The 22,910-nt window shown below is 48.1% G+C and overlaps 1 protein-coding gene across 2 annotated transcripts in view; it reads left to right on the top strand.

The window, feature by feature from the left end:
* Nucleotides 1-20,887, top strand: part of PRPS2 (phosphoribosyl pyrophosphate synthetase 2) — a 35,701-nt gene extending 14,814 nt beyond the window's left edge. The window contains exons 3-8 of one of the 2 annotated variants that reach the window (XM_047715924.1): nt 9,389-9,487; nt 9,977-10,101; nt 15,660-15,833; nt 16,641-16,800; nt 18,524-18,649; nt 20,469-20,887. In XM_047715924.1, the coding sequence (XP_047571880.1) occupies nt 9,389-9,487; nt 9,977-10,101; nt 15,660-15,833; nt 16,641-16,800; nt 18,524-18,616 (651 nt within the window). In that variant the 3' untranslated portion in view covers nt 18,617-18,649; nt 20,469-20,887. Of the gene's footprint in view, nt 1-9,388; nt 9,488-9,976; nt 10,102-15,659; nt 15,834-16,640; nt 16,801-18,523 lie in introns of both variants that reach the window. The other variant, XM_047715923.1, reaches the window with a different exon arrangement.
* Nucleotides 20,888-22,910: the final 2,023 nt, after the last annotated feature.

The raw sequence follows: 22,910 nt of genomic DNA, 5'->3' as shown, positions 1-22,910 counted from the left end.
TGACCTGAGCCAAAGGCAGATGCTTAACCCACTAAGCCACCCAGGTGTCCCAAAGTCGGGGTCTTTTTTTATCCCAAAGGCAGTGTGGAACAGAACAGGGAGTTAAACAATGAAAACATGAATTATAGTTTGTGGTTAGTTGAAAGAGTTGGAAAAAAAATTTTTTTTCCCACAATTTCACTTTTTGGAAACAGGTACCGTTAACATTTTGGGGTGTTTCTTCTTATTCCTTGTGGGCTGGAAAAAACGTGTGCGTGTGTGTTACATATGTGTCACTAACCTTAAAAGTAGAACCGCCAGTTATTTTACCAGCAAAAGGTAGGCTTATTTGAGAATTTAAAAAAAGCATCCGCAGGTCTGAAGGACGAAGGAGAGGAGCAAAGGGGGAAGTTAGGAGGGCTGTTAGGAACTAAAAGGCCATTGGAGGAAACTGGGAATTTGAAGCTATTATAGTGGCTTTCCATCAGCAGAGCTGTTGCCAGGAATGAGGAAAATGTTTCTTCCTCCTGCTGGAGTAGCGAAGTACTAGAGTCGTGTCCACATGCAAGGCCAAGTTTCCCTCTTCCTGTTGGGTCTGCAGTTGACTAGGAGTGGAAGGGCGTGAGAGCTCCCCCTCCTGGAATCTCCTGACTCCATTGTAGTGAGAATTGCCTCACTAATGTTCTCATCTCCCCCTTTAGATCAACAGCTTTCCTTGGAAGCATCACTGATCAGCAGTCAGGTTCTTTATATGTAGTGGTTTTCTCTCTCTCGGTGCCAGCGAGGACCTTTCCTGGTTGTCGCGTCTCATGTGGGAGGGAAAGTGCGCAGCAGTTGGAAAGCGTTTAAGCCACAGCGAATCCCAGGAGCATTAGAGTAAGGCGCAGGCATCTCCCCTCGGAAGTCTGTCTGTTCTCCGGGCCGTGAGCATGGAGCCAGCGTCGTCTTGCTGGGCATGTCCTTTCTGCAAAAGATGGAGAGACAACACCCAGTCCAAACCAACAGGACAGAACCAACCGTATGTTAGTTCTCAGCCAGAACCCTACGTCTGAAAATATTTATTGGCTCTTACTTGGATTTAGGGAAGAAAGGTTTCTCCCTCTGAATGTCACCAGAGTCACGTTTGCCTCCTGAAATGGCTAGGAGATAAAATAGCAAACTAGCTCGAGAGCGCGGTGCACGGAATAACCAAGCGTGTTTGGGAAGCCACGGTACACGGAGAAATGTGAAGGAATAGTTAAAACAGACCCTTTTGGCAAGCACATTTTAAAACAGTGTTATCTCAAAAGCACTATTTAGAACCACTGTTTGTTATCACTAATAGTCTGTAAAGCTGCCAATTCAGAAACTATGAATTTGGATAAGAATCCAGGGCCCATTCCTAGTTGAGATAAAAGAAAGACTTGTGAATTCAGAACCTTGTCGCCCTTCGGAAAGGCTCACAGGGTCCTAATGAGGCTGTTCCTGTTTGAAAAGGTTTCCCCCTTTCGGCAAGAGTTTGGGCAATGCAGATCAAGGGTGTTTTCTTGCCACCAAAGGGATAGAAGCAGTGACCGTGAGGAAGAAGGTCTACAGGCGGGGTCCGGAGAGCTGGGGAAAGCGGTCTCTCCAGGTGTTGTGCGTTTCAGTCCCGGGGATCTTGACTCTCACGTCCTCCGAGGGCGAGCAGGTCCGGTCAGGGGGTGGTGTTTGGTTTAGAGGGACCACGTGGATCCAGGAGTCTGTTCTCGAGTTGGGCGACACAGGGGTCGGTGAGCCGTTCCCGATTGGGGCTTTTCTGGCGAGGCTGAAGGATCTTTTTGGAGGTGTCCTTTCTGAGAGACAAATTCTCCAGGTTGTGAAGGGTGATGATGTAAGACTGTTTGTCTGCTGGGAGTAGTACACAGTGAAGACTTGGCTCTACCAGAGAATGGTGATTTTTTTTTTTAAACAGAAGCAACTACACCTTTATGATATTGAAGAGCTCTCTTTGCATCAGGTGTGGGTCCAAAGAGGCAGGGCCAAATGCACAGTGGTCCTGGGACTATCTCCAAGCGTGAGAGTGCCTGAGTTCCAAAAGCAGGAAGATCTGCGATCTAGAAGAACTCATGGCCATGCCTTTGGCCCCGGCATTTGGACTGTACACATTTTGCCACTTGAGTCTTAACAGTGTCCTTAGTGCATTCGAACAGCCTTGAGGATTAAGGACGATGTGGAAAACATTTATGTGAAGCTAGCCACAGTGCCTAGACTTGGGGAAGCACCTGACCAGTAAAGTGGAGACCCCAGTCACTGTGTAGTTCAAGAGGGGTTCCCCGGGAAGGAAATCATTTTTTCTGCTGGAATTTTAGCCACAGAAGACGCACTGGCGTATTTACATGGGAAGCTTCAGTCCAGTGAGAAAACTGACAAACCATGGTGAAAATATGCTTGTATCCGTGAAATCTAGTTGCCAAACCTCCAGTGGTCCATTGGGCAATTTAATTTGCCAGGCAGATTAAGATATGGTGTGGAGAGGTTTCCCAGGATTGTATTTTGGACAAGTGGAGCAGGCAAAGTAGACATTTTCTCAGCCTTTGTAAAATTTCCTGTCAATATTGGTTCATGAATGCTCTCATTCTGTCAGTAGACCCATGGTTTAATGCGTGTACAGTTGGAAGTAGTGCGAATAGTGGAATTTCTGGTAGGACCGGATGGTTATTGGGTCTAAACCCGAGCTCGCTTTCTTCATCAAAGCAACAGTTACTAGATTTCCAGTATTTTTTCTGGGGCTAATTGTTGCGCACCTCTGGTCAATTTTTCTAATTTGTTCTTTGAAAGAACATCCTGCCTTTGGAACACACCAGGGCTCTGGCTGTCATTCTCCTTGAAAGGAGCATTTTTTGGTGGAAGTATCAGCAAGGCGATGTCCTTGAGTCTGGAATGTCTGGGAACTTTCAGAGCCAGAGCTGCCGGCAAAAGCACGGCACCCAATAAATTTTGGACACGGGAGCCATTTTTTTTTTTTAAAGATTTTATTTATTTATTTGAGAGAGAGAGAGAGAGACAGAGAGAGCATGAGCGAGGAGGTCAGAGAGAGAAGCAGACTCCCCGTGGAGCTGGGAGCCCGATGCGGGACTCGATCCTAGCACTCCGGGATCATGACCTGAGCCGAAGGCAGTCGTCCAACCAACTGAGCCACCCAGGCGTCCCAATGGGAGCCATTTTTAATCTTATCCCCATTAGAAGTAAGGAGACCCGGTTGCTGCCGTAACATTCCAGAGTCTTGAGCTGCCCCAGAGGCACACGGACTGTCCATATAGGTGTGTGTGGTTTTGCCTTTGGCAAAAATAGAAGCTCGAGTAAGAGTGTATAACCCAGCCTTGTTGTAGCGAAAGTAGCTAAAGGTAAAGGGACAAGACTCAGTGACTTCAGAGGGAGTGGGAAAGGGCACGCCCAGCGTGCTGGTTGCCGGTTTGGTCCTGTAAGAACCGTCAATAAACCGTGGAAAGTCTGCGTGGGTCGGAGGAGTCTCCTGGGAGTCGTGGGCAGTCAGAAGGCGGCCTTCAGCGTGAGGCAGCGTGGGGGGGTTCGTCAGCGGAAGGGGGGAGGCTGGCAGAGTTAGGGCCATCGCAGTGAGAAAGAGTGACTCTCAGAGGAACAGGGAATAGGAGGGTGTCCCTGGGGTGAGGCGCCTGGTGGCGTGGAACAGGGGGATGGTTCGTGGGACCCGTGTGACTTACATCTGCAGTGGCCTTAACTGTGAGGGCAGTGGCAGGAGTGGCTCTGAGGCCAAGGGCGGGTCCCTGAGGAGCCACTGGTTGATGGCCGGGTCACCTCTGGCCTGATGTTTGTGGGTGAGCGTTCGGGGGCATTCCTGAAGCTCTTGTATAAGAAGAGGAAAAAGGCAGGTCGGTAATTAGGATGTCTGGGGGCAGGGGCTTTTGTTAGGCTTAGCTTTCAAGCCCCAAAGCCTGTGTTATGCCCTTATTTCCCAATAATAGGGTTGGGTTTGTCAGGTTTGAGTAAAGGGTGTAGAGGCTGGGCAGGGAGAGAGAGGTTTGGAATCCCAGTTTCCACAAGAGCCAGCCGGTCCGAGAAAGCCTCTTAGTTCTAGGTTCTGGGACATTTAGGTTCCCTCAGAGTCTGCCCAGATCCAATTCTGGCCTGTGTTCTGAGATCACAGACCCTAAATACCAAATCGGAGTTTGGACAAAGGACAGTTTTTCTTTGGAGACTTTGATGTCCCTTTAAGGCCAAAAGTTTTAGCAGGTGGGTGCTGTCTTCTGTGTAGAGGCTTGAGAAGGAGGACAGAAGCAAACTGCGTATTGTGACAAAGTAGAACCTGCCGAAAACTCTGCATCCCCCCAATCCGCTTTTAAGGTTTGGGGAAAGTTAGGAAGGGCTCTGTGTAGCCCTGGGGCATCACCGGCCAGGTGCGTTGCCTTTCTTTCCGAGGTGTAAAGATACTGGTTGTCCTTACCAACCGGGGCGCTATGAAATGCACCACATAGGTCAGTTACAGTGAAGCCTTTGCTGTCGGTGGGAATGGGTGTCAGTCAAAGTGCCATCAGAGACCGCTTAAAAAAGATGCCGACGGCTCATTTATTTTCCCCAGTTGGCTATTTTGGTCACTACTGTCAAATTCTAGAATTATTTTCCTCTTTTGCGAGAAAGCAGCTTCCGGCATATTTTTCTAAGAAATCTGGGCCCAGTCGATGAATAGGCACAGAAGAGCCAGGGAAGAAAGCAGGTGCGTCTCTTAAAGGGCCTGGACAGATGGAAGCAGGTTCAGAGACAGGAGCCTGTCGAGATCGATCAGAGGCCCCCCACTCTATGAGCCATTTTAGTACTCCAAGGCGGGGCCTGCTTTATAGCCAGAGTGTCAGTAAGGGCAGACACAGACTTAGCCCAACCTGGATAGTAGTTTCTGCAGGCTGCTTAGAGGGAGGATTGGGAAAAGCCCCTGTAGTTTCCTGTAGCCCCGTCGTAGAGAGCAAGATGGAGTCACTCATGTCAAGCAGGGGCCCAGGACACCCATCTTGAGGACCCTGGAGACTCTGATAACTCCTAGGGGGTGTTACTAGCAGACCTCCTCTGCTTCTGCGTGTTATGGTTTCTGGGGTTTTAGCTGATGGTGGGCTTGGTGATACCTTGTGGCTGTAGTGCCCTGATCTGCTTGTGTCATTGCTTGACATGAGTGACTCCATCTTGCTCTCTACCCCTGTCCTTGGGAATTAGGACATTGTAAGACGCCTGAAGCTCTTATATTTGTAACAGTCTTTTCCCAGTGTCCTGGTTCTTTGAAATAATAGCAGAAACTACTCTTCCGGTTTTGTTTAGGGGACTTCATTTGCTGGAGCTAAACATCAAAAATTTTAGCCATCTTTCCCTTAGTTGCGTTATCCAGGGTGCGAGCAAGCCAGGTTACTCATATCTGAAGTGGATGTAGTTTCTCATCCCATCCTAGTCCTTTTAACTAAAAGGGAAGTTGGAGTAGTCATTAATAAGCATAGAGTTAAATGTTACCTCGACGGATTCACCATCCAAACGAAGACCAGAATTTTTAAAGACAGTTGGGAGGTGATTATAATAATCATGAAAAGATTTCATCAAATTTTTGTGTGTAAGCCTGAATTTTGTTCCAATCAACAGGCTTACGAAAAGCCATTATAATTGTTCAGTGGAGATTTCCAGTGAGTTTTTTCTGTCATCTTGCCGAAAGGTGGGGGTCTGTTTCTAAATCCTGCTAAGGATTTTCCCATTGGGCTGGTTTCGTCCGGTGTTTGGCCTGGCCCTCACCAACAAGCATGTGCACTACTTGATAAAAATCTGAGAAACCAGGGTGGTAAGTTGGAATAACTATGTTAAATTCTTCAGCAAACCTCTGGGGTCCCGGTCATTTCAGGAAACTCTTTAACCATGGCTGGACGTTCAGCCTTAGTTCAGATAACGTAAGAAACTTAAGGGTCTGTTTAGATCCTCAGAAGACTTAACATTAAAGGGGCACTTTTTAACTGGTTCAGGAGAGGAGAGAGTGGAGGAGCTTCTGAGGAAGGGAAGGTTTGGCAAAAGGACTAGAAGGAGAGGACAGGAGATGAGAGGGAACAGAGACGCTGGAAGAAGATGGCGCCTAGGGGGGAGGGGCTGCCTTGGACCTGGGAGCAGGGTGAAGAGGCCTCAGAAGCCGGTTTTTCTTTTTAATCGTTTGCCTCATTTAGTATATAAAGTGTATCCCGGAAAGAGGCAATTTCAGATTCCTGATAGTGTTTCGAAGCTTCAAAATACCAATTAAAGTAGAAATCCCATTCAGTTTGAGAACCATGGTTGTTGTCCAGTTCAACTTGGGAGAAAATTAAGTTCGGAAAGATTGACAGTTCCCCATAATGGCCATTGAAGTTCTAAATGACTTCTGGTTAAGCCAGTCCATTTATTTATAAATGTGCATGTGGAGGGACCATAGTTTTTAAACATAAAACCGTCTGGAGTCCCAGTGCAGTGGTGGAGGGGTGGGGGGTGGCAGCATGCCCTCAGAGCATTTTGATGACTGGGTCCTGTTTCTTAGAGGTTTTTCTGGAACAGCCTGGTCCAGAAGGAATGAGATGAAAGGCCAGCACAATTCCGATAGGAACAGTCCGATTTTGAAAAGGAATCAGACTGAAGGCCAGCCTGGTTCTGCGGGAGGACTTTAGCTGCCTCCATTCTGGCCTGAGTCTGTAGTTTCTAATTAAGTTTCCTTTGCCAGCTTATCTCTTTCCGCAGGCCAAAGACCCTGAGGGCACGGCAGCAGCCCCTGAGAGGAACCGAATTACCCCCTCGAGCAGTGGGCTGCTTCTGGCAGGCGAGTCCCCCCACAGTTGACCTCAAGGCAAATGATGGATCCATCTGACTTTCTCGCTGCCCACCTGCCTGTCCCTACATTTTCCTTATATTTCCTTATATTTTCCCACATTTTCCTTATATACAACCAGACCTTTTTCTGGCACTTTGGAGACCATCTTGGAGATACTGGTCCCGCCGTCTTCCGGGTGGAAATGAGTTCTGTCCTGTTCCACCACCACTCCTTTCTCCGCCTTTGGATCTTGTCAGTGGCCGGTAGCCAAAGCTGGTTTATGTGGGACCCCTGGGACACCAGCTACGGTTTCATTAGGAACAGTCCCATTCCTGACAGGAAGCAAACCGGAAGCTTGAACGGTTCCATCAGGAACAGTCTGAATTGTCCTGAAGGTCAAAGGAGGGGCCAGAGATACAGACAAAAACAGAAAACTCCAAAACCGAGGGCTTACACAGATCCCAAGTAAAGCCTGGAGAGCTTAGACACAAGGCATGAAGCTCAAAATCCTAGGAGAAAGCTTCCCCTGAAAACTCCAGGGTCATAGATAAGGCAGTGAGCCCCAGCAGCTCCGGGGGTACCACACCTGTTTGCTCACCAGCCCCGGGGCCTCTCTGGGTCACATCTGATCACCGAGTAATGCAGATCTTGAAAATAGACTCTGCCGGTTACTTTCCCAGCAATCGAAGGGTTGATTGGGAATGGAAGAATTGCAAACAAACAAGGTGTGGCGAGACTGTAGGCAAGGCGGAGGACCGCAGGGAGAGGTAGGCTTTCGAAGGAGAGAAGGGGGAGGTTAGGAGGGCGCTTAGGAACTAAAAGTCTCTCCGAGGAACCTGGGGGTTCAAAGTGTGGCGGCTTCTCACTGGCTGAGCTGTTCCCTGGGGCCCACTTCTTCCTCCTGCTGGAAAGGCAGAGTAGTATCCCTGCGCAAGGTCAAGGACGCCTCTTCCTCTTGGGTCTGCAGTGGATGAGGAGTTGGGAGGGCATGAAAACTTCCCCTCCCAAAACCTTCAGACTCCCACTAGTGAGGGTTCCCATTGCTAATGTTCACAGTAGATTATAAAGCAGTAGGTTTCTGTTTGTTTTTTTTCTAAAGTATGGTGTGTTAAGATACAAATGATCCGTTAACATTATGGCGTAATTCCTTCCCGTGTATGTTTTTACATGAATATACGCGTGTATTTAATAGGGATCACGTTATTTCTTACTATTGTGAATGAAATGTCTTTTGTTTCACTTTTGAGATGCAATTGATGACATTCTGTGAGTCTGAATGAAATCTTTTCAGCTTATATGTATATATTTTTGGGTTAGTGTATGAGAATATTACTGTTCACAGTAAAATGCTGACCTCTTTTCCCAGGTTTCATCTATGTCTGTGTTGTCTCTTAATTTTTGTTTTTTTGAGTTAGACCGTTATTGTCCAGGGTTTATGATGTAGAAGCTAAAGCTGCAGAGAAGTTACGTAATGCTAAAGAGGAGACAGCGTCAATAAATCCCCTCGTATCCCTTCTCGAAACACCAAATTCTTTATCCTGGTACAGTGTTCTTTCTTCAGTTTGGTTTTTGTTTAATTTGTGACGGCACACGCTTCTAGCTGCAGCACATCACCTCTTCCTGAGGAGGGGCTGGCCTCTGCGTCCCTTCCCAGCATTCCCCGCCCCACCCCTCCACCCCCGGTCTCAGACCAGTGCCCGTGGCCACACTGGGCTTCTTTAGGTCCCCGGATGTGACCTGTTGGCCTCAGTGATGTCACACGTGCTGCTCTTTCTGAACACTGGTCTCCCCTCTGCTGACCACACCTTAAAAGCAGTTTCCTTGGGGGCGCCTGGGTGGCTCAGTGGATTAAGCCTCTGCCTTCGGCTCAGGTCATGATCTCGGGGTTCTGGGATCGAGCCCCGCATCAGGCTCTCTGCTCAGCAGGGAGCCTGCTTCCTCCTCTCTCTCTGCCTGCCTGTCTGCCTACTTATGATCTCTATCTGTCAAAAAATGAATAAAATCTTTAAAAAAAAAAAAAAAAAAAAGCAGTTTCCTTAAAGGGGCCTCTGATGACCCGTCTCTTTAAACTCCATGCCCTCCATGCTCTCCTCTTCTCTGGGACCTCTTATTCCTCACCCTCATCACTCTTTGCGTAATACAGATCGCGATGTTACCTGTGTGTGTTTGGTTTGCTTCTTGGATATTTGTTCTTTCTACCCAGCGTCAAGCACATTGTCTTGCAACAATATATGGAAATGGTAAATGTTGGGCGAATAAAATGGAACGACTATCTTTGGTTAATAATGTAATTTTCTTGTTATTAATAATAATTTGAGGGACGCCTGGCTCAGTTGGTTAAGCGGCTGCCTTCGGCTCAGGTCATGATCCCAGCATCCTGGGATCGAGTCCCACATCGGGCTCCTTGCTCGGCAGGGAACCTGCTTCTCCCTCTGTCTCTGCCTACTTGTGATCTCTCTCTCTCTCTCTCTCTCTCTGACAAGTAAATAAATAAAATCTTTAAAAAAATAATAATAATAATTTGAAGTATTAAAGTTTTAAATGACTTAGGTTAATTTTATTAATGTTATCTCTTCCCTTCTCTTTTCCTGTTATAAAATCTGTGTCTTTATTTTTTAGAGTCGTGCTCCGATTTCGGCGAAACTAGTGGCCAACATGCTCTCGGTCGCCGGGGCCGATCACATCATCACCATGGACCTGCATGCCTCTCAGATCCAGGTTCCAGCATTTTCTTTCTTGCCCTTGTGACCAGGGGCTTAATGGGAGTGGTTAAATACTTACTGCGTTAAGTTAAATTATTTTCGAAGTGGGTAACATGACTCGTGTTTGAGTTTGTATGTGGTTGCTGTCTTGGATTTTCATCTTTACTGGGCTTGGAAACAGAGTTTAACAGTTGTTTCTGCTGTCTTCCACCAATGCGTCCAAATAGTTATGGAGGAGGGGGAATGGCTTCTTGGTAGTAAACTTTAGAACATGTCTGCAAAGATAATGGATTGGACTGACCTAGGTGCCCGGAACATACCTGTCTTTTGATTTAATTCTATTAAAATTCAGAAAAGGGAGTCTGTTGAAAAGGCTTCTTTCGAATAGAAAATCCGAATTTTACATAATGAAAGAGGGTATCTTGTAAAAAAAAAAAAAAAAACAAAAAAACAAAAAACAAAAAACCAAAAAACTCTGCAGTGTGACACTGACTTCTCCCCTTAGGGATTCTTTGACATCCCGGTGGATAATTTGTATGCGGAGCCTGCGGTCCTGCAATGGATTCGGGAGAACATCGCCGAGTGGAGGAACTGTATCATCGTTTCACCTGACGCCGGGGGAGCCAAAAGGTAGCCCAAATGCACAGTGATTTTTCTTTTTGTTCTATTTTTTTTTTAATGAGTTAACTAAAGAAGCATGTTTTAAATTACTTAATGCTCTATTGTGTAAATGGACGAGGACGGGGACTGCAGCTTTCGCCAGCAGAGTAGAGAGCAGTTCTCTAGGTTAGCATGTCATCGTTCATGCAAGAAACACAAGCATGTGTTTGTTTTCAGTGGACGTGTTTTACTCGAGGTGTTACTTTAAGTTAATTTTTTTCTGATGATAAGAGCAATGAGCCTAACTAGAAAAGAAGTCTTTTCATTAACAACGCAACGGACTAAGCCAGTCCTTCCTACTACAAACCCTTGACAGGGAAAGCCAAAATAGAACAGAGCTTTCAAAAAGAAATCTGTGTCCATAGAGCACGAGAAAAGGGGGGAAAAGATCCAGAGCCAAGAAATAAAGAAGAGCTGAAAACCCTGCTTCCGAGGCCTGGGTCGGGTATGAGATTCAGGAAGAGGCCGATGTTTTGGTGTTAACTGCCCACATAGAGGTCTCTAGAACAGTCACCGGACTCTCAGATGACTGACTTGGACAGAAACTGACATGGTACCAGAAGCATCAGACTGCGGGCGCTCGGACTAGCACCAGGAAGCCGTGCCGAGCCACCAATCAAGTGGGCTTCGCGGACTTGGGGAGTGAAGGAGTGGTCAGTACCGAGAGTTCAGAATGCAGGGTGAGGACGGTAGAAGGTGGCTTCCATACGGGCCGGACGCTTGCAGACTCCCCATGATCTTGTAGACCTGGGCAGCGGCCATCTGGGAAAGGAAGACTGGGTGGCGTGGCGCTTTAGTGCCCAGGTGTAGGGGTCTTCATCAGGAGGGGAGACGGACAAGACACCTCTGGCTGTCAGTCGAGCGCAGGCGCAGAGAAGCTGATAAATGGGCCGTGAGAGTATCCAGTGACCATCGGGCTTCGGGATGTCTTTAAAATGCACCTGCCTCTTTGGCTCCCCTGTCTGCCTATAGCCTGGCTAAGGGGCTTAGAATCGAACGTAAAAGCTCAGGAGTAGCCCAGAAAGCTGTCACTGAGCCCACGCAGGGAAGTGGAGGTCCTGATTCTTAGAAGAGCCCTGACGCTAAGGTGCCTTCTGGGGGGCTTGCTGGGGACGAAGAGGTGGGGCCCAGCCCCCCGGACAGTGGCAGGAAGTGGCTGTTGCCAGGAAGGAGACACAACTGCATCAAAGGCAGTAGCACAAAGTTGGGAGGCGAAGACCCAAGCCGGGCAGTGGCAAAACCCTCACCCGGGACCTCCAGGTCCAAGCGTGCGGAGTGTCATCTGTCTGTCCGTCTATTGGAAATGCTTGCCATTTACTTGGACACTTTAGTAAGTCACGCGGTGGACTCTGCATTCACAAACGGTGACTCCAGTGGCCCGATTGGAGGGTAGAGGCCGACGAGCAGGTCAGAGGTAGGTGAGCCCAAGACGGAGCTTGTTGTTAGTGACGGTGCTCGTGAGACATGATTCGCATCCGACCCTGCTGTTCTGCAGCTCCGCGGAGTTCGGCGCCGTCCCGGAGCTGTGCCTGCAGCAGCACTGCCCCGTTCCCGGACGTTTTCCTCACCGCAGAGCAGACCCGTGCCTGCTCGCCAGGCGCTCCCCGTTCCCCCAGCCGCCGCTGCTCTCCTCCCTGTCTCTGCAGACATCGCGTGTGCACGGCTCGTGCAATACGCGGTCCCTCGTTGTTGTTTTTTTTTATTTTTTTTAAAATATTTATTTATTTGAGAGAGAGAGAGCATGAAGGAGAGAGGTCAGCAGGAGAAGCAGACACCCCACCGAGCAGGGAGCCCGATGTGGGACTCGATCCTGACACTCCAGGATCATGACCCGAGCCGAAGGCAGTTGCTCAACCAACTGAGCCACCCAGGCGTCCCGGTCCCTCGTTTTTAACCGGGAAAAACTACTCCGGCAGCTAATAAGCCAAAAGAATAATAGATGCCGCAGACTCTTGTTGCCTTTTCTTTTTCTGTCCTGACCCTGTTTTTTTATTACATAGTCTCAGCCTACGCGTCCTGTTCGCGGAACTTCAAATTGGGTCATGTTCCCCATCTCCCTGTTTAGACACGTCCGTTCTTCCCAGCGTCAGAATTCTGTTGTTCAGACACGTCCCCCTTTTTAGTTGACACAAGTGGTAATCTGCCGCACACACCTCTTCCCTGTGCTTTTTAAGAACCATCCTCGTTCCGTCTTTGCACCTATGCGGTAAATCCACTTCCGTGCTCTTTACGGCTGAGCGATAATTCCACGGTACGCATACATCCGGACTCCTTGACCGAGTCCCCTCGTTCCCCGCCGGGAGCTCCTGTGGTGTGTACTCCTAAGCACGGTCCCGCAGCACTGGCCTGACTGTGTCTGGAGGATGTTTGCACACATGAGCTAGTCCTAGAAGGGCAGTTGCCCAGTCCTAGGGCAAGGGCTATTTTGGTTTGCATGAACAGCGACAAAATTAGGTCTTTTGGAAAAGGTAGACAGGTTGACTGTCCCAAGCATGAATGCCTGTGACTTTCTCCCCAGGCCTGCTGCCATAGCAGTTGGGCGGACCTTTTTTACTTTATGAACCAGATAGTGATGGCGTGGTATCTTTTCCTGTTTATTCTGGTTACTACGGACAAGGTCTAGCATGTCTTTTCCACGAGGGCCTGGCCATGCCTTTGCCTGCTGTCATGTTGGCTAGAGGCCTTTTCCTTTGGATCATTAGGGATTTATTTGCTTTTTTTTTTTTAATGATTTTATTTATTCAACAGCACAAGCAGGGGGAGCAGTAGGGACAGGGAGAAGCAGACTCCCCGCTGAGCAGACAGCCCGACACGGGGCTCGATCCCAGGACCCTGAGATTATGACCTGACCCAAAGGCAGATGCTTAACCAACTGAGTCACCCAGGTGCTATGGATCATTACAAATTCTTAGAAGACAGGAGGCTGTGCCTTTGTTCCGTGCAGGTGTAGTGCGGATACTTCCCCAAGTTCTTCGTTTCTTTGTGTATTTTTATGCTCTGCAGGACTTTTGGAACATTTCTTCTGTTGTCATTTACCTCTTCGTGGTCTGGCTTCTGGGTTTAGGAAGGGTTCACCCGTCTCTCAATTTTTCTTCCATGATTTCATCTATTTCAAGACAAATTGCCTTTTTCCTCTTTAATGTTCCAATTTTTCTTCCATCTGATAGTTGTTTTGGATTAAAGAGTGAAGAAGAATCCAGCTTTTTCTCCCCCCAGCCATCTAGTTGTTCCAAAACTATTTATTAAATAATCTATCTTTTCCCTTTTGATTTGAAACACCATCTTATATACCAAATTCCCCCATTTACTTGCCAACCCTTGTGTGTGAGGTTTTTTTTTTTTAAGATTTATTTATGTGGAGGGGGTGGGGGAGGGGAGGGACAGAGGAAGATAGAGAAAAGAGAATCCTAAGCTGACTCCCCATGAGCAGGACCCTGAGATGATGACCTGAGCCAAAACCCAGAGTCAGATGCCTTTTTTTTTTTTTTTAAAGATTTTAGTTATTTATTTGACAGACCGAGATCATAAGTAGGCAGAGAGGCAGGCAGAGAGAGAGGGAGGAGGAAGCAGGCTCCCTGCGGAGCAGAGAGCCCGATGTGGGGCTCGATCCCAGGACCCTGGGATCATGACCTGAGCCGAAGGCAGAGGCTTTAACCCACTGAGCCACCCAGGCGCCCCAAGCCTTGATTTTAAAAGTGTAGAATCAGGGGCGCCTGGCTGGCTCAGTGGGTTAAGCGTCTGCCTTCAGCTCAGGTCATGATCTCAGGGTCCTGGGATCGAGCCCCACATCGGGCTCTCTGCTCCGCAGGGAGCCTGCTTCCCCCTCTCTCTGCCTGTTGTTCTACCTACTTGTGATCTCTCTCTGTGTCCAATAAATAAATAAAATCTTAAAAAAAAAATAAAAGTGCAGAATCAACTAACCAGAGTTAGTGGCCAGTGCTGAGTTGCTGTTTTTTTTGCAGATCCCCTTCCAGGCTGCCCCGCTCAGCCAGCAAAGCCAAGCGTTTTAGGCTCTTGTGGATTTTTTCCACAAGGTTTCTGCTACATGTCATTAGCTTCTTCCTCATTTGGGGTAAGCTGGTCCCCAACCGAGAGAACCGCTGCACAGGTGCCCCGTGATACATGCAGTGGACGTGGTCAATGGCATCTTTGCTCCATTCAATGAAAGTCCTCTCTCTCACCAAAGATGATGGGTATCAGACCCATTGGAACCCGCTGCCTTAGTTAAAAGCTTTGAAGCTTGACTTGCTGCAGGTAAAAGGATTGCCACAAGAGGGCACTCTTGGGTAGTCTCCGAAGCTCAGTGGGGCTGACTGCTGAAGGGCAAGTGAACCCTTAGAAGGGAGCTCACCCTTGGTGTAGACACGGAACCAGGCTGGGAACTTGGTGAAATGGATTCAGATTGAACTTCTGTTGTTTTCTTCTGGAAACAGTGGAAATACATGTTGAGAAGAAATGGCAAGGAAACTGTATATTTTGTTCTAGGTTTTTCTGGGTAAGATCCTGACTGATACCCTGGATCACCATCATTTGGTAGGAACATATATTGAGTCTCGCGTACGTGGAAGAGAAGAGCTGTGGCCAGATGCCACGGGCGCACTGACACGTCTGGCCTGCCCCCTTCTCCATTTTTTGCCAGCCCGGCCCTTCCTGCGTGGGCCACTTTGGAGCATTTGCCGCAGATGAGCAGAGAAACTCACGGTTTACTAGTCCCAAGGTCCCTGGTGCAGGGAAGCCTGTTCTCCTTCGCTGTCATGTTATGTGGATTTGTGAGCCGGGACTTTTGTCCCCGCTGGCTACGCCACAAACTGAGCGAGTCGCGGTTTCTAAATAACTTGATTTAAATTGTCTCTTCGTGATCTTTTTTCCTTATTGGTTTTTCATATACAATGTATTTTCATGCTGTTAAACATATAGCTGTTTCCTTGTGCTTCTTTTTTACTTTTTTTTTTTAAAGCTTTTATTTATTTATTTGACAGAGATCACAAGTAGGCAGAGAGGCAGGCAGAGAGAGAGAGAGAGAGACGGAAGCAGGCTCCTCGCTGAGCCGAGAGCCCGATGTGGGACTCGATCCCAGGACCCTGAGATCATGACCTGAGCCTAAGGCAGCGGCTTAACCCACTGAGCCACCCAAGCGCCCCCTTTTTTATGTTTCTATTTAAATTTCAGCTGGCTAACATGCGGCGTTACACTAGTTTCGGGTGGATAGTATGGTGATTCAACACGTGTCTCTCATTTTTTTAAAAAGTCGCACGAACACTAACAGGTGGCTTATGGATTTCTCAGTGTGCGGTTTTAGCCAGTTTTATCCAGGTGCCCGGCAGTCGTCACCGGCTGCCATGAGCGCAAGGCCATGTCAGCAGGAGTCTCTCCCTGTGCCTTGCTTAATGCGCATCCCAGGTGAGACCCGATGACCTCGCTGTCTTGAGTGTGGTCGGTTAACTGCCTTCCTGGAATACAGCACTGAATGACAAGCGCTTTTCTTCATAATGACAAGATTTGACACGTCTCTCTGTGTCTTCGAACAGGGTCACCTCAATCGCAGACAGGCTGAATGTGGAATTTGCCTTGATTCACAAAGAGAGGAAGAAAGCGAACGAAGTGGACCGGATGGTTCTGGTGGGAGACGTGAAGGACCGTGTGGCCATCCTCGTGGACGACATGGCTGACACATGTGGCACCATCTGTCATGCCGCAGACAAGTATGAGGGATGGTGTGGGCAAGCGTGAGGGCATCTCATTAGGAAAGGAGAAATGGCAGCTTTTAAAAATCGGGCCGGTGTTTCCAAGTTATCACTGGCTGCTTGCAGAAGGTCTTTCAGACCGAAGGACCGTCTAGGCCCATTTCTTTTCTCTCAGTAGGAAAAAACCCCACGGACCTTTATGGCCTGGTTTCCATTTTCAAGGACGAGCTTTCTGTGTATTTAAAATAAAGGGTCAGAGAAGGTGCTTCCCCTAAAACAGCACAGAAGGAGAGTGGGGAGTGGGAGCCGCCACCCCGCCAGGCATGGCCGCGGAGCACCTGCGAAGGGGCCGGCCTGACTTGAGATGTGTGGGGGGCAAACCATGCACACCGGGTTTCCAACATAGTATGAAACAAAAAATATGCAAACTGTGTCACTAATTGTTCTGTATGGACTGTAGCTCAAGATGATGATAGTCTGACTTTCTTAGTTTAACCCTGTGCTTCTCACCCAAGGGCCGTTTTGGTCCCCTGGAGACATTTGACAGCATCTGGAAACGTTTTTTGGTTGTCACCAGTGAGGGGGGAGTGGGAGGGAGAGGCCAGGGATGCTGCTCAGGAAAGAATTACGGAGGCCCAAGGCCAAGGTTGACACAAAGAGTTTTGCCACTGCATACCTCAAAAGATTCTCTTTAAGTTAATAAATGCGAGAGAAATAGGTTTTCTGATTTTCTTTATGGAATACACTTTTTGCTTTTTAAATCACACTAAGGGGAGAATGTTTCAAGGGTATTCTTTTTTTTTTTTCCCCCCTTCTGTTTTACAGGCTGCTCTCGGCTGGAGCCACCAAAGTTTATGCTATCCTGACACACGGGATCTTCTCAGGACCAGCTATTTCCCGAATAAATAATGCCGCCTTTGAGGCTGTTGTCGTCACAAACACCATTCCGCAAGAGGACAAAATGAGACACTGTCCCAAGATTCAGGTACTCCTATATGGCAGGCAGAACCAAGCAGCGCGGAACATCCATCCAATCCTGAAAACAGCCCCGAGTCTTCCATGGGGGCCTGTGGCCTCTCCTAACCAAGGGCGCGATCCCCGCTGGGTCCGAGCGAGGCTGGGGCCAGCGGAGGTCCAAGTTAGAAACACTAAGCCGATCAAACCACACCAGGAAAGCAGATGAAAACAGGCCAGGCTAAAGCTGAACAGCGTGACCATATGCCCCAGGAGTCCACCTCTGGCTCTGTACCCCCAGACCTGAAAACAGGTGTGCGGATGAAAGCTTGCGCATGTCTATCCATAGCCGTGCTCTTCGCAGTAGCCAGAAGGTGGAAGCGGCCAGGAGTCCTTCCACAGGGGAGTAGACCGCCAAGGTGGGGTCCAGCCAATGGAGCATCACTCAGCCTTAAAGAGGAAGGATAGTCTGGCATAGGTGACAACATGGGTGAACTTGAAAACATGGCGCTCAGCGCAAGCGGCGGGCCACAGAAGGACAGGTGGTGTACGATCCCCCTTCTCTGAGGGGCCCAGAGCAGTCCAGTCGAGGGACGGAAACGAGACTGGTGGTCGCCAGGGGCTGGGGGGTGAGGAGGGGAAGCTGGCGCTTGACACGGACAGAGGTGCTGGCTGGGATGCTGGAAACGTTTTGGAAATGGGCACCAGCGATTGGCCGCACAGCACTGAGAGTGCGGTTAATGGCGGGGTGAACGGCAATTCTCACATTATGGGTATGTTCCCACAATTTTTAAAAAATGGAGGCAAAAAAACAGGCCGTGCTAAGGATATTTAGAGCTTTGCCCCTTCCTGCCCTTCCTGACTTCAGATTGTACCGACGGCCTGGAACTGTGCCGAAGGGATTTGAGCCCCCGTTTTGGCTCTATGCTGCGGGGAACCTTGGCGAGTCATTTCATCGCTAAAAGCCTCCATTGTCACCAGCAGAGCAAGAAGGTGGAGCTGGGCAACCCGCTTCATGATTTCTGACCCGTCCAGTGGCAGCGAGGTTCATTTGGCACAGGGCCGGGGGCGCAGCATTGGAAAATGGTCAGAATAGCTTTGTCTTTGATTTTCCTCCCTGACTGACGGTAGTTGCGAATCTGCAGACTATATACAGCCCCCGGGCCCGGTCTGGCCCACCACCTGGTTTTATAAATAAAGTTTTATTGGAACATAGCCGCACTCATTTGTCGATGTATTGTCCGTGGCTGTTCTCACACTACAGTGGCTGAATTGGGCCTGGCCCGCCAAGCGGAAAATACTACCCCTGGGTCTACCCTGAAAACCTAGTACGCTGACCCCTGAGTGAGGTGATCTTAAGTGACGCGGTCACTGCATTTTTGGAAACCGAGAGAGGAAAGCCTTCCATGTCATGATTGAGTAAAATTAAACTAGGGACACCCCAAGGAAAGGACGTCTCTGGCTAACAGGGACCCCGAGAAAAGCCTTTGAGTGTTCGCACTGGAACTCTCGCTTCCCCAGTCCCATTCGTGTTGGTAACTTGAAGATCGAAGTGGGGGTGGCCAGAGGGGGCGGTTGGTGCTCGCATGTCTCTGTGTGCTGGAGAAATCCTTTCTGGGTTCTGTGCCTTCTACGTTTTTCGCTATAAATAAATTATTTATTTATTTTATTTAATAAATACGTATAAATAAATGCGACTATTAAATAGGACTGAGGTGTCCCACTGTGCTCTCCCCTTTTCTGTTGGCCTGCAGGTTATTGATATCTCGATGATCTTGGCAGAGGCAATCCGGAGAACACACAACGGTGAATCTGTGTCCTACCTGTTCAGCCACGTGCCGCTCTAGACCCCGGACGGGGAGCGTGGGGCCGGCCCACTTGTGCGTGCTCGCCTGACTTCTTAGTTTTAGGACTCAGCAATTCTAGGATATAACGCAAAAGCATCCCATCTTGTATCCTCCAAGACGCATTGTTTCCCCCCTTCTCAAGCTCAAGACCATTTCTTTCCATTTTGGCCGGGGAGGGTGGTGGTTGTTTGATCCTCGTGAGTGAACTGTTGTTAATAAGATATGTTTCGTCATCCCAACTTGTCCCGACAGGTGACCCTCTTCTTTGTTTTGCCAGTACTTTGAGGCCACAACTTTCAAGTATGGAATTCTACCGCCGAAGTTCATAGTTTATGTATTTTGAGGATGCCCAAGGCGACTTCAGATTAAAGCCTTCTGTGTAAATAAGGATAATGCCTATGGACATTGGGGTGAAACCCTGTATACAGAATTAGCCTTTTACTTCCGAGGGAACCTTAGAAAATTGATAATACCCTGAGTTTGGTTTTACTTTATTTTTTTCTTTTTAGTAACCAGGATTCAAATAAACCATTCTGGTTATTCTTAATTTGACCAGAATTTAAGCAGCCCAAGATGGCCACTGACACATTTACTTTCTGATAAACATGAGACAGCAGAGTCAATCCGTATTTCTTTTTTATTGCCCCTTCTGAAAAACACATGATAACCATCACTTACCTGAAACGTCATGTTCTAAAATTCCAGAATTATGCGCAGCGGTAAATCTGATTGAGGAAGTGTCAAGATAGACCCTTCAGGCTCACTGGGGCCACTCACACTGTGCTCTTCCTGTCCCGCCATCTTGTTTTATGGCCTTTTGTTATTTCCGGCTTTTACTTTGCCTTTTTTCCAATAATTTCACGTTGTGGGTTGCCGCCAAAACAAAGACTCCCCTAAGTCTCCTCAGATTTACTGGTCTGTTCATTGTTTTTGACATAATAAAAAGGTGAATTTCTGTTGAGTACCACCAAATGCATATTTAAACATGACCTCCTTTGTTTTAATATTCTTTTGCCTTTTGTAATCAGAAGTAGCAAGTCTACTAGACTACTGATGATTTTAACTAAAACCGTTCCATGAAGAACGTGGGTAAACGAGGCGTACAGAGAAAGTAAAGATAAGGAAGTGTTTATTGTTTTGTGACGGTAACGTTCCAATGGTGGCCCTAGAGCGATGGTGGAGGCGAAGCTTGCTTTACTCACACGTGGCCCTTGACAGCATCCTCCTCGGTGAGGTGCCTCCCCACGTGTGGCAGAAGAGAGATTTGCCTGCATAGACAGAGCCTGGGAATAATAACAGTCCCTCTCTTCTGCTGAATCTTAAAACTCCAAGAGAGGAAGTTGATCTAAATTTTGCAGGTGGCAAAACCAAATCCAGAAGTCAGTAACGGACTTGAACAGCAATCCTTAAGGTTTCAAACTTCACTACAGCAGAGGTCGAGGTCAAAAAATATCGTTTGGGTCATTGCGGAGATGAACATCTTGCTGTACCTTAAAATGGATTTTGAGGAAAGTGGTATTCTAGCCTGGTAGAGTTGGCTGTGCAATGTGTATTGACTCTCTAGGCAGAGTTGACTTGATAATGTAAAGAGCCTCCTTAGATGTATGTAATTTTTAGTTTTGATAAATGAGGAATATCTATGTCTTGCAATTTCTATGCTTAGACCAGTGAAAATGTAGTTACAAACACGCACACGTAGACACATTAACATGACTGAAAAAAGTTGATTTAAATATCCTTTTCTCTCAAGTCTAAGAGCTAGTTTCAGAATAATCTTCAGATAAAAATTTGCATGATCATGATTGAATTAACAACCGCCTCTCTCTTCTAGTCTCACTTTGTTGTTTTTCAAGTAGTTCTGATACATTAACTAATTCGACTAGACTTGGCCACACACAGCGGCAGTGTAGACCCCCTCGACTATGTGATGGTTTCAGTTCAAGAAAGATGATGAAGGGGGCCTCGGGAGCGGCCCCATCCCCAGACTCGCTAGCCTTTGCTGCTTGTGTGTGGACCTTAAGCGAAACCACCAGATCTCTCAGTTGGGTCCCACTCACGTGTGTAGGGCCGAGCAGGGGAGCCACAGAAATACACGTGCCCCAGAGCTGCTCGTGCTCCGGCCAAAAGTGTGTTAATCCACGTGCAGATGCTCCTGTTAGAACGTGCCTCTGTTCGGATGCAGTGCTTACATGGGTTTAGGATATAGGATTTTAAGGTCGTCGAACACTGTACTAACACATTTCAATAAAATCGTGCTACTTCTTTCTGTTATAGTTTGTGTCCTCATTGCAAAGTGCTGCGTTTTGATGGGGTTCCTGAACGTGTTTGCCACTTCATGATGCTAGCCCGGCATATAAAATTACAGAGAAGCCAGAAGTTAATTGAAGTCAGCTTTTCTCCATGGTGAAGGTATTTTGGGACTGACCAGCAGCCTTCCTTGTCCCCAAGTTGATAATTCCCAATGTTGCCTATAAAAGTCAGAAATGGCACAATGCACTTATACGTTAAAGTAGTAACAGTCTGCCCGAGAAGATCACCATTTAAGACCCAACGTGATGGAATATACTAGAAGGGAGGAAGAAAATAAAGGAGAGGTGGGATCCCAAAACGTCACCAACTTTACAATTACACCTAGTAATGCTGTCACACCCCTTCCGAAGTATTTCATTTCATCTTGGCGTGTCCATAGCCAATCTGCCGGCTGACCTCCAGGGTGGACAGGCTGAGTGGCGAAGGGAAAGCAAATACGAGGGGGCAGAAGGCCGAATCGGGCTGAGGAGATCCAAAAGGGCTTTGTGAAGGGACCGCCAGTATAGATGAGAATTTGTGGCGAATGTTCCACAACCAATGGCTGTATTCCCACTGCGACCAGAGCAGGACGGCACAGGGCATTTGTATGACGTGCTTGAGTGAGGATGGCCCTTGGAGACGGAAGTTAAGGGCTGAGACGTGTCACTATATCATTCATGTAGATTGTGTGGAGAAGTCAATGGGATCCCTCCTTTTTACTAGGAATCTTCATCTTCCTGATTTATTTCCCTGTAGCCTGAGAACACCCCCTCCACCTTGCCCCTGCCCTTGCTTTCCAGAGCTGTGTTCCGATTGCTTTGTTTTACTGTAGCCTCTGGACTGTTTTCTCCCCTGGAAAGCAAAGCTCGCGATGCTCAGAAGCGGGTTTCACCACTCAGTACAGTGAAACCAGCAACGAAAGCTCTTTGGGAGGGTTGCTCCACGTCTCGTGCCTCAGTTTCCATAGATGGAAAATGGGAGAACAGGACCTCTATTGGGCGATGATGAGGATTGAATGAGATCTCCGTACGGTGCTTAGAATGGAGTGTTTTATACATTAATCTCACCTTTGAGAGCAGGCATCTTAAGTCTTCCCTCTGAAACGATAAGTAGGTGTGAAGCAGCAAGATTTTCATGCATTTTCGAGATGTTAAGCTGCGTGCGCGTGTGGTCAAGTCACAAGCACCAGCCCCTCACCCAGAGGCACGTAGTCCTGGCGTGTGACCGTCTCTGTCCATGGCAGCGTTCGGTGGCAACAAATGATCGTGTGTTGAAAATCCCCCCGGTGGCTGTAGAGGTGGCAGGGAAGAATGGCCTACGGTAACTGCCATTCTCTTTTGGTTGCATTTACGCCAGTGAATCCTTAGCTGGGGGAAAAGAGACAAACCGCCCTTACCGCTTATACTGGTACCGCTTTCGGTTGGTGGTGTGCTGGGATGGAGAATCGAATCGGATTGTTGTGAATGGCCTCGGCTGATCATGGTCACGGTCTCCGTTGTTGGCTTTGGCAATCTTGCTGCGTAATCAGAGATACGGGAACACTTGATCCCTGTGCGGGAGCCCACATCTGGCACCACCTTGTCCTTGAAGAGGTGCAGGTTGTGAAACACGGAGTTTCTGTACCCGCGGGCGTGGGCCTTATCTTCCATCATCTCGTGAATGCCAAGGTGAGCATAGGAATGAAGTAATCCTTCTTAGACTTCGTATCCTTGGCTTTGGGCTTCTTGCTGCTTTCTGCTTGGCCACAGGAGACCTCCATGATGCAGTTCATGGCCTCGGCCGCCACCACCCTCGGCTGCACCTGCTCCTTCTTGTCCCCCGCCCCGCCCCTGCCCCAGTTCACACTGTTCTAATGGCAGAGTTCCACGGCCAAAAGGAAAACCAGCACAAGTCACTTTACATTTTTTTTTTTTTTTGCATTTTAAAAGAGCAGTAAAAAGAGACCAGCAAAGCGAAAGGCGGGCATGCTATTGACAGTGTCCTAAATGGGGACCGTGGCAATCGA

The sequence above is a fragment of the Lutra lutra genome, chromosome X (genome assembly GCF_902655055.1).
Source record: "Lutra lutra chromosome X, mLutLut1.2, whole genome shotgun sequence".
Classification (NCBI taxonomy): Eukaryota; Metazoa; Chordata; class Mammalia; order Carnivora; family Mustelidae; genus Lutra; species Lutra lutra.
This window is presented reverse-complemented; position numbering and strand designations above follow the sequence as displayed.